At 34.9% G+C, this 11,714-nt stretch overlaps 1 protein-coding gene across 4 annotated transcripts; it reads right to left on the bottom strand.

The window, feature by feature from the left end:
* Positions 1 to 747: 747 nt before the first annotated feature.
* On the bottom strand, positions 748 to 11,714 carry LOC128689100 (uncharacterized). 4 transcript variants are annotated; one of them, XM_053777205.2, is made up of 6 exons: positions 11,291 to 11,714; positions 9,124 to 9,321; positions 8,567 to 8,749; positions 8,214 to 8,354; positions 6,612 to 6,797; positions 748 to 5,502 (listed from the first exon to the last, which is right to left on the bottom strand). In XM_053777205.2, exons 1-6 carry the CDS (start codon positions 11,291 to 11,293, stop codon positions 2,683 to 2,685), a joined length of 3,531 nt encoding a protein of 1,176 aa, XP_053633180.1. In that variant the 5' UTR covers positions 11,294 to 11,714; the 3' UTR covers positions 748 to 2,682. The 4 variants fall into 4 exon arrangements, with proteins under 4 accessions (XP_053633180.1, XP_053633190.1, XP_053633200.1 ...); XM_053777215.2 differs by having other exon boundaries at positions 11,307 to 11,709; XM_053777225.2 differs by lacking the exon at positions 11,291 to 11,714 and adding an exon at positions 10,086 to 11,256.

Below are 11,714 nucleotides of genomic sequence, written 5' to 3'. Positions count from 1 at the left end.
TCATTCTACGTAATGCCTCACGTACCTCCACCACACTTACATTCTGTTGTTCTTCACTCCTAAAAGATGGTATACCTCCCTGGCCAGTGCATGAAATTACCGCCTCCCTTTCTTCCTTAACATTTAAAAGTTCCTGAAAATATTCTCGCCATCTACCTAATACCTCCCTCTCCCCATCTACTAACTCCCCTACTCTGTTTTTAACTGACAAATCCATACTTTCCCTAGGCTTTCTTAACTTGTTTAACTCACTCCAAAATTTTTTCTTATTTTCATTAAAATTTCTTGACAGTGCCTCTCCCACTCTTTCATCTGCTCTCCTTTTGCACTCTCTCACCACTCTCTTCACCTTTCTTTTACTCTCCATATACTCTGCTCTTCTTATAACACTTCTGCTTTGTAAAAACCTCTCGTAAGCTACCTTTTTCTCTTTTATCTTTTTCTCTTTTTATATATATATATATGCAAAACAACCACTCTGAAAGAATAGAGAAATTCCAAGCGCTTTCGTGACTACTCACATTATCAAGGAGAATCTTGAAGAACAGGAGGAGAATGAGGTAATCAGTCCCTCAACCTTGAGTCGATGTGGTCAGTCCATCAATCTTGGAATTTCTCTATTCTTTCAGAGTGGTTGTTTTGCATATTTTGAAATCACCTGTTTACTGTGATCTTATTGCATATATATATATATATATATATATATATATATATATATATATATATATATATATATATATATATATATATATATATATATATATATAATCTTTTTTTTTTAAATATGAAATGAACATGGTTTTATTTTACTTGTCAACAATTTCTGTACACACATCCATAAAAAGATTTACACTGTATGTAAATGCTAACTTTTGAAAGCCATGCACAAAACTATTAGATATAATGAAGTACTGTAATACAGTATAGTGAGTTTCACTGAAATACAGTGTCCCTGTATTGGTTGTTGGGCTATATGAGTTTGTTTCAAGTTTATATGTGCATGGGTTATGAAACAAAAAATGTTATAATACAACAATACTGAACTGTTAAAGAAAGATAAATGTATAAATATGATTTTTGCTTTTAAGGTTATTATACAAGATTACAGAAAAGGAACTTTCTGGAAAAATCAGTTGGCGACTTCATACAAAGCCACCCTTGAGGAACAACCATTTTCATATTACCCATTTTCACATTCAGGTTTTCCCTCACTTTATGATGATTTGCTTAATGATAAATTGCTACTATGCAAACCCCAATTTCTATCAGGAATTCCACAGATGTCTTCAATGAAGGCAAAGTGACCCAAAGAGGAAAACACAACCACTTATTCTTTCAAGTGTTGTCTTGCCAGAAGTGTGCTGACATCACAATTCAGATTACAACAACCTCCAACTGCAACTTCCCTACGTCTCTGTTAGAATACAGTCACTATCATTTTCATCTCCAGGACTCAAGTCTGGCTAACAGGTTTCCCTGAATCCCTTCACAAAAATTACATTGCTCACACTCCAACAGCACATCCATTAAAAGCCACTTGCCTCCATTCAATCCTAACACACACAAATCTGCTGGATGCTCAAGCCCCTAAAACTCAAAAGCCTCTTTTACCCCCTCCCTCCAAATGTTCCTTGGACAATCCCTACCCCTCCTACCTTCCACCTCAGATTTATACACCCTCTGTCATCCCAATCCTCTCCATCCTTTCTACAAGAACAAATTACCTCAACAACCCCTCTTCAGCCCTATGAATTATGGGGAATTGTGTTAATGGCCTGATTGGGTTTAGCACAGTTGCCCTGAATTTGGAATGAATCTATATCAAGTGAGGTTCACCTATACTTGCATTGTATTGTACTGTATAAGCTTATACACTATATACTGGTAGTCACATCTTGTTTGCCTACATTTATTAATAATCCCTCAATTTAACAAATTAATGATAGGGCAAGGGTAGTCAGTAAAGTTGTGATGGATACAGGTGGAAGTGTTTTATCAAGATCATAACAATAATGAATAATTCTGTAACCAAAGAACATTGTCCTTCATTTCAGTATCAACTAACACAGGGAATTTTGCCCTAGATTTCCAAAGGCCATTGAATCAAGGGCTCCTAAATAGCACTAAACGAATATGGGCCATTCATTGTATCATATTACTATTATTTAATTCATGGGGGAGCACTAATCCTGTAAGAAATGGAAAGTAATCAGGTTTGATCAACAGGAAGAGTAGCTCCAAATCTTTTGATCAAGAGCCCTTCACTAGAATCAAAGCATCACCACTGAATGGTGGTAGTAGAAAAGGGATGCACAATTGGGTGAGAACTAAAGAAATATAAACAGTGAAGTGTGAATGCCACAGAGTTAAAAATTTCATAAGTGTATTTTTTTTATTTAATTTTAAGACATTTTAGCTAAGATGCTGAGAAAAACTTCTTAAATTTACAACTCTTGGTAATTAATTTCTGTCTCTATATACAATTATGATTTTATCACACATATGATGAGGAGTATCATTAAGGAATATCATAAATAACTTTTAAACAAACTTGGTCATGCCTCAAACTTAAAGTTAGTGTCAAATAACAGATTATGACCAAGAGTCAATGTGCAGTACCCTGAAGACTTCACCTGTTAACATTATCAGAATTCAGCTACCATACATCTCGCTGCCAATAAATTAGGTAGGTGCTTGAGCATTATTCTCCACTACAATATATAAGTGAGAGTCTTGTGCCTGTGCATCTGATAACATTATGTACATCTGTGATGCTCCACTCCTGCTGTTGTTCACCACTTCAATGCTGTTTGGTTTCCCAGCCTCCACTGATTGTTCATCCCTCTTTAACACCATAAATTCTTGAGGGTCATCAACATTTTCTTCTGAGCAAAATGAACCTGGGAGCACTTTAATGCTCTGATGCATTTTAGGCTCTTTACAGTCACCTACAGTCACTAAAGCTGCATTTCGTTCGTGTAATTCTGTTGCAGATTCTTCACTATTTATACATGATTTACTGTCACTTTTATTAACAGAAATTCTTCCCTCTTCTAAGTGAGTAATAGCTAAGACAACAGAGTCTTTTTTAGAATGTTTCTCGGTAATGATTTCAGAGATGACTGACACAGATTCTTCACCAAGGTCTGGTAAGGTCTGGGTATAAGAATTTACATATTCATAATTAAGAGGATCAACAGTTGCAGCCATAGCCTGCTCTAAAACATCTAAAGAATTATGAATAACTTTTGGAGAAGCACGGACGACAACTTCCTCTCTCACTATTGTCCTTTTTAATTTCAGCTGCTTTAGTCTATTAGCTTCCTCTTTGGGATGATTCTTCTTGCGGTGAAGTCTTAATGCGCCATGATTTCGGAAGGCAGTCCCACAATAAATACACTTAAATGGCATTTCACCACTATGAAGTTTTCGGTGAGTTGTATAATGATGTCGTAGGCTAAAACTGTTACCACAAATTTCACAGACAAAATTCTTGGCTCCTGTGTGTTTAACCATGTGTTGCTTTAGTGTACCACTATTTCGAAAATCTCTCCCGCATGTTGTACATTTGTATGGCTTTTCTCCACTATGAATTCTTTGATGTCTTTTGTATGAACTGTTAACAGTAAACTCTTGACCACAAATTTCACACTTATAGTGCCGTTCCCCTGTATGGATAACACTGTGTTTCCTAAGATCTGCTTGTCTTCGAGTTCTATAAATGCAGAAGTTACAAGAATACAATTTAGGCTTGTCCACCTCATGACTATCTACATGGTAACGAAAACCTCCAGCTGAGATGAACTTTTTGCCACAGTATTCACAAATGAATTTGCAGTCATGAGCATTAATCTTATTAATGCTTTTAGCATCTCCAAAATTAACCTTATATACGTTCTTTGTTATCCTAATGTTTTTCTTAGATTTTTTATCAATAGCAAGAGTATCTAAATCAACCGCAATAATTTCTCTTGCCTTTTCTGAGAGTTTTCTTGTCCGCTTTCCTAAAGAGGGATGATTTGAAATTCCCGCGAATAAATCAGCTAAAGTCTTTCTGTCTCGTGTGGCACTTGATTCGTCAGATGACTCTTGCAACCTTTGGTGCCTGCTGCCGACTTTAAGTGACTCTGAAAGCATTTTTGTACCTTTCAGAGTTTCTGGCACTTCTGTATCTGAATTTATTGGCTTGAAGTCTTCACTCTCTTTATAATATATACAATTAGATACAAAATCTTTTGGACTGGATTCATTTGAATCTTGGCCCAGGAGGAGTGTTTCATTGACAACAATATACGAATTCTCCAAGTCTGTTTGTACAACATCCTTACGTGTTGAGCATACAATACTATTTGTATCTGAAAGAGTGTTACTTACATCTGGCATTCCTGACAATGCACTGGAAGCTGATGAAAGGGAAAGAAAGCTGTTTTTTGGTAAAGAAGTATTAACATTAACTTCAATATCAGAGTCAAATATCTTCTCACTCTCTACCATGTCACAAACATTCTTACTTTTAAACAAAGAATTACCATTATCTATATTTTCACTACTTTCCTTTTCCTCTAACATGCTTCTTTTAACACAAATTCTTCCTTTTTTATTTTGTTCATTTACAATCTCCTCAACACCTACAATTCCATTAAGTACATCTCCTGTGGAAATATTTTCATCAGTGCTGTCAGAGCATGTTTCCTCTTTAACACGAGTAAGCACAACCTCATTGGTTGATGTATCTTCAAAAGTTGGCAAAACATGAGCCATATTGTTATTATCTATATTAAAATTTTGGCTCTCTTGAGTACTCACTGTTTTACAGCTGGTTTGATCATTTTCCTTAGCATTATTTTCAGACTTAATCTCACTTATGCCACTGATTTTTCCACTTCTAAGAGTAGACTTAGCATACTTGGAACTTTGGCTAACGAGATGCATTTTTCCTTGATTAAGGTGATTCTGGACTTTCAGATCCCATATATAACATCTTTCACCAATGAATTCTACATTAATATTATAGCCCCATGGTATAAATGTTCCATAACAAACAAAACAGGTTTCACAATATTGATAAATCACTTCAGAATTTCTTTCATTACAATGACAGCACTCGTAAAACTGAAGATGTGAGCAGTCAGTACACAGCAAGTCTAAATGATTCTCACAAACATCTGTGGCTTCAGTGGACTTATACTGAGTAATATTCTTTGGGCTATATGGCAAAATCTGACTATACACAGAATCAACGCTGTCTGGTGAATCAAGTGGCTCACCATTTACCTGCTTTACTTGCTCTTCTTTCCTATTGGGGATAAGTTTTTGAGCTTTCAAAATCCCAACACAAGAGTCATTGCACAAGTTACTATCCATGCCGGATTGACAACTTCCACTTGTTACTCTCGTTTTGGAAATATTATTGAGTTCAATATCATCGTGGTATGAACAAGGCTGGTGTGACTTTGATGGCAGTACATCTTTGATTACCTCTTGTCCAGAGACTCCCTGACCCTGAAAATAGAGGGGGCCTTATGAATTACACAAGATACATAAAGAGAAAATTTATTATTGATAGATGCCTGCCATCAAAGTCACATTTCCTCTTGTAGAAAATATAGGATTCCCTGACTAGAAGCACAAAACATTATACATTCAAGCACTCTGTTGTAAAATTGGTGTCCTATATCACTGGCAGGAGTGATAGGAAATAAGAAAGTAACAATAAAACACAGATAGGCACAGTGAAAGAGGTAATGATTTCTGGAGAGAGAGAGAGAGAGAGAGAGAGAAAAAAAAAAAAAAAAAAAAAAAAAAAAAAAAAAAAAAAAAAAAAAAAAAAAAAAAAAAAAAAAAAAAAAAAAAAAAAAAAAAAATGGCGGTAAATTTTGTTGAAACATACACAAAAAACAGTAACTGAATTTTTTTTTTATAAGGACTACATGAGGAGCTAGGGAAATGCAAGTTTCAGGATGATGAAAGTAAAATGTGAATGAATGCACTGCAAGATGATAAAATTGGAAAGTGTTATCATTACACAAAACTATATGATTAGCATAATTTGTTTAGAAGAGATATCAGAAAAAACTTCGATTCAGTGAAGTCCTTCACGGGGTCGTGAAACGAAAAATATATAAGTGACTAGGAAAAAAAAAAAAGTTTGCAAGATGTAAATCCAAACCTAGCCAGTGAGTACATGAGCTAAACAGTGACATTTAATTAAATAAACACAATTTGCATTCCAGCTGGGAAAAATTGCCCACCTTAGGGGTACTTCTGGAAATAGTATAAGAGAATTAGTAAACAAATATACACAGGATTAAGAAACTCAAATACAGTACAGTGTATGAAGACCAGAATCAAACAAATTAGGTGAAATGCCCTAAAGTTTGGTCAAGGAAGTACATAAAGTAATATTAGTAATAACTGTGATAACTAAAAGCACTTGGGATGTGAATGATTTTGCCAGTGTTGTATACTGTGCTGAGGAATATTGTTATAAATATTTCAAGAAAATATATCTTGTAAGTGCAGATAAAGAAGGTTGTAACTTAGGGTGGAACTCACCAAAAGGATATCTGAAGGGAATGAGTTATATTACAAATTACTGGAAAAGTCCTTACATCAGCATCATTATCACTACTGACATGTCCATCTTCTGGTCTTGCTATTGCTCTTCCCTTCCCGCGGCTACGCCCCTTACCCCGACCAATATCATCAGATCGGCCTTTCCAACTTCTCCCTCTTCCACGTTTTCGGGCCGTAGTTTGTGACATCTGAATACAGCGAAGGCATCTTGGTTTCAGCATCTGTAATGACACATTTAATTCAAATTTTTGTTTAAAACTGAAAGGTTTCATAAAATTTATATAAAGTTTTCTTAAGGTGGTTCATTAGAGAAAGACAAAACAGGATTTCTGTGAACTATACAGTAATGGATAATTTTTATCATTAATGTTATGGGGTATATAAGCAATGTGAAATGTTTTCCAAGTGTTTTGTAATGCTGATTCTTTCTTTTTTATTTATTCTGTAATGTTTTGCTTCAAATTTGGAGAGGGAACATTCACGACAAAAAAAAAAGCCTTCAAAAAGTTGTATCTACACACCTTGAGGAACCTTTCCTATGCACATTTCTCTACTCTAAGATATTGGTTGACTACTAATAACTACAGCCTCTCCTCACTTAACGACGGAGTTCTGTTCTTAAGACCACGTCATTAAACCAATTCGTTGCTAAGTGAGGAGCATACTATATTGGTGCGTGAGTTTGTGTCAACCATCTTTGATATTATTTTAAATAATGCATATTACAGCTGATTTCATCTATTCTGTTTATTTCAATATACAGTACACTACTGTATAAACATTTAAAAATATACCAGAAATGTTATAAATGGTGCGAAGGTAACATTAAGTATGAATACTGGTCAGAGAGCCTGTTGTAGGTCCGAGGCATCAGTAAACGAGTACGTCACTAAGTGAGGAGAGGCTGTACTCATATACCTCATGCTTATTAATCATACTTTCATCTTTGTCCAAACTGTCATATAACTATAAATTCAATCATATCTCTGGCAGCCCATTCTCCACAATCTTGCAATTTTCACATATTTTTAGTAATTTTCTAATACCACAAGTACTACATGAAAAAACGTTTATTTCTGCATCTCAATATCACTTTCACTCTTATAGGTCATGACTGGGAAAAGACACATGAAGCACTTCCAAGATAAACTAAATAAGTATCAATTTTAGAAAAACTGAGAAAAAAAAAAAAAAAAAAAAAAGGTTCAGAGTACTAATCCAAACTAATTTCCTTGACCACTTTTATTATATTAGTGCATCTTTAAAATAAGCAGTCTGATTATGATTGTACAGTTTCCCTCTTTATTTCAAAGGGAAAATTTAAGTGTAGCAATGAAGACCAGGAATAAACTTAGATTATTACTGTATTCACAGGGAATCACTTAATCCGTAAGGGTCATACAGACCCTAAAGAAAGATCTAAGAAAGAGTAAAGAAGCTCCAGTTCTTTAGACGAAGAACTGGTCATGACCATCAAGGGAAACACCCCTTCGAGGGGAAGGAGTTACATTGTAAAGGAACTATAGTTAATTAAGCTGAATAATAAAATTTTATATAATGTAGTGTACAGTATACTTAAAAAGTAGTGCAAGTGCTATACTCTGGACATTTTATGTATGGTACATCAAAATAACAACCTTGTCAGTTCTAGGATATTTTAGCTTGAGCTTCTGAATGGTTTCTAAAAACTTAGTGCGAACATCAGTCTTCGATTCTGTGAGAGTCTGCTGCAACTCATCAATAATATCAAGTAGGTGATAACATGCTTTGCAGACAACCTGAAAGGAAAAATGATATACAGTATGAGGATAATACTTTTTTTCTAGTTTTCCACACCTAATACGTCATTACCTAACACTTTATTTTATCAAGTACTTATCACCTTTATTAATTTTTTAAAATTTTAAACCATAAAATGGCCTACAAGGAACTAAATTTTATATGTAACAATGTATTAATGCATCAGAAGCTCTATATTAAGCCACCAGACCTGTGAGTGAAGTCTGCCATCCTCAAGTTTATAACCAAGGACATCAGTGAGTAACACCAGCAATGGGGCGTGTGAATGATTCATGGATGCTTTCACTGATTCAAAGTTTTTATCAGATACAGGGTTACAGCACACAAAACATAGACGGTTTCTTTCAATTTCTTCATGATGTGATCCTTCGCCCTGTGAATAGATGATAACAGTAATTTGAAGCCGATAAAAAAATAAGCTCAAACTCATGGAAATGAAGGGATATTACCATCTGTTCCCAAATAGATTTGAATATGTACCATTTCACAAGGGAGATAAAACTCCCATTCTGCTAAAAGTAATAATGCTTGAAAAGTTACAGTTCACATCCTGAGTCTTTAAACATAAGATTTTCTAGAGTTTTGCTTGATTTTAAAAATCTTTCATCTGATATGCAGTTTTAATGAGTGCCACACTAATTACTCATACCTAACATATTGTACACTGTAATTCAATATGAATAAATTGACCTTACAGTACTGTACTTTACTTTTCTATGAGCCTGAGTCCAAAACATGGTACACTACTTGATTTTCAATGATGCTTGTTGTGTGCATAAAGGAAGCTGCAGAACGTCCAAGAGGCCCATCTTCACTGCCATCTGTTGCAACAAAGGAACTGCCTGCTGTGTTGATCATCCTTTGTGGGTGAGTCGATGCTGATGAGAAACCTTCATACACAACTTCTGGCGAATCATTCGCACTGTCATCCCACTTCTCTGCCATCTGCCAAAAGCAAACAATGAAGAATAACTTTTTTTTCAGGTAAAATAATCTGAAAATATAATTAACATACATATGAACTCCATAACTGGAGGAATTTCAACCACAACTCTTGATGCTTCAGCATAAATGAAGACCTTAAAGAACACTGCAGCACACCTACTGGCCCATGCTTGGCAGGTCTTTCTTAAATCCAGTCCTTCTCGCCAATATATTTGTTCTTTATTGTTTGGATAACTTTGCACTCTACTTATACATGTATAGCTTTTATTGATGTCTGTCTTCCATTTCTACACTTCATTGATATTTTCCCTTATTCTCTCTCTCTGTTAAGAGAATTAGATTCAGGGAGCTTGATCTATCTTTGCATGAAGGATGTCTTATGCAGTGGGTTAATTTTGTCTTCTTTCTCAGTATATTTTCTAATGTATTTATATCCATTCATCAGTATGGGAACAAGAACCGAGCTGCATAATTTGAAGCCTTGCTAAAAATGCATATATAAGAACTGTATTATGAGCAGTTAGAAGACTTGTCCATACATTCTACCTTACAAGATTTTCCAGACAGTACAAAAAGGACTTTAATAAAGATGGTTATAAAAGACTACTACTCCTCGGCAGATTTTGGCCATTTATTAGTTTAAATTGCACAATATTAAGTTGGTTTTACAGTCGAGGTATTTTCTTGTGCAAATGACAAAAAACTTGCCTAACAAAACTCACCTAACCCAACTTAACCTTACTCTACAATTGGTACTGACGCACCTTCGTTTACATTCACCCAGGCACATGACACGACTTAATACAAAGTGTTGATTGCCTCAGATATGCTGCACAACTAAAATTAATGAACTACTGCAATTCACAAATATGTTCCACAAAACAATCTGCAAAAGAAATACTTATTCTGTGGAGTACGTAAGTTGTATGTATTGTAAAATATATTATAATCAAAACCAAGCACTAAACCCACTAGGGTATTATAAAACTTAAATTAATGCCAGAGTCGAGCCCAGTAGTGGTGGGGAACTATAATTTACGATTATATTTACGACTTTTTTTTATTTCCAAGAATCTATAAAGTAGGTTTATTTAGGTACATTATTAATATTATAATAAAAACCGAGTGCTAAACCCATCAGGGTCAAAGATGTTATTTTGATACATGGACACATAAATACAGTTACACAAATTATCACACATAAGTAAATTTCCCACCAGGATAACCCAAAAAAGTTAAAAGTGATTTATTCCCATTGGGGTTCTAGTAATATCTTATTATTTAAACTTTAAAAGTTAAAACTGCTAAGTAACTCAACTGTGTGAAAATCAATTACAATAAAATATGCACTAAACCCACAAGGGACATACAGCACTGTAATAAGAGGATACGTATATAGTATATTTGGAATAAAGTAAACAGAGTATTTTTTAGGTTATCCTGGGTAATGTACACATGTGATGCTATATATGATAATTTTTGTAACTATTTATGTGTAGCTAAATCAAATTATTTATTTACATCTATGAGTTTACAATGCAAAAAAAAAAAATTATTAAAATTATATTTAAGAGAAAGCATTAAACCCTGACGCTTATACAATGCATCGGGAATGATAGACAATTAGGTTCAATACGAGGAAGGGGAGGACAAGTCCAATTCCTTGGATCAAGAGCCCTCCATCAGGATAAAGACAACTCCCTGAAGAAGCCAGACAATACAAACACCATACTTATTTTTCTTGAAAATACACATCACTCACAGACCTTGGGACTGTTTTGGAAGCTACTACACAAAAAAAACTATATCGTCAATCGAATTTGGCAAAAAAAAAAAAAAAGTTAAAATAAAGATTAATAATTTTTCGAAAATCCCCCCCGTCTAGTATCTGCCTGAAGACAGGTGGGCACTACAACCCCGTCACTGTGCCATTTAACCTGTAATAAAGGCCACACACACGCCCACACACCATTAATATCACCCACCAAAGCAAGACACAGGCAGAGCGAGGGGTAAAACAGGAGCAGAAAGAAAAAAATCCTCAGAGGATTGTCCCCATATTGTTTACAAAGATGGCGGCTCCACCACCCGCTTTATTTAAAAAAAATAAAAATGAATTTTAATCATCTGTAAACGTTAAACCCGAAGGATTCATACAACGTCTGGGGGATGGGGAGTAATCAAGTTTGTTTTAAGGAAAGGGAAAGTGGTTCAAGTTTCTTGGATTAAGAACCCCTCACCGGCGTCCAGAAACCTCACTTAGATCATTACACTGGAAATGACTAACTTAAAAACGATGAGTTACAATGATTATGTGCAGCATTGTGCACCCCTCAAAATACCCCAATCATAAGTTACTGTGAACACTCATGGAGAGAGACATAGGTTGGGCA

Source organism: Cherax quadricarinatus, chromosome 1 (genome assembly GCF_038502225.1).
Source record: "Cherax quadricarinatus isolate ZL_2023a chromosome 1, ASM3850222v1, whole genome shotgun sequence".
NCBI classification, from domain to species: Eukaryota; Metazoa; Arthropoda; class Malacostraca; order Decapoda; family Parastacidae; genus Cherax; species Cherax quadricarinatus.
Note: the sequence above shows the minus strand (reverse complement) of the source record. Positions and strands in the feature narration are given on the sequence as shown.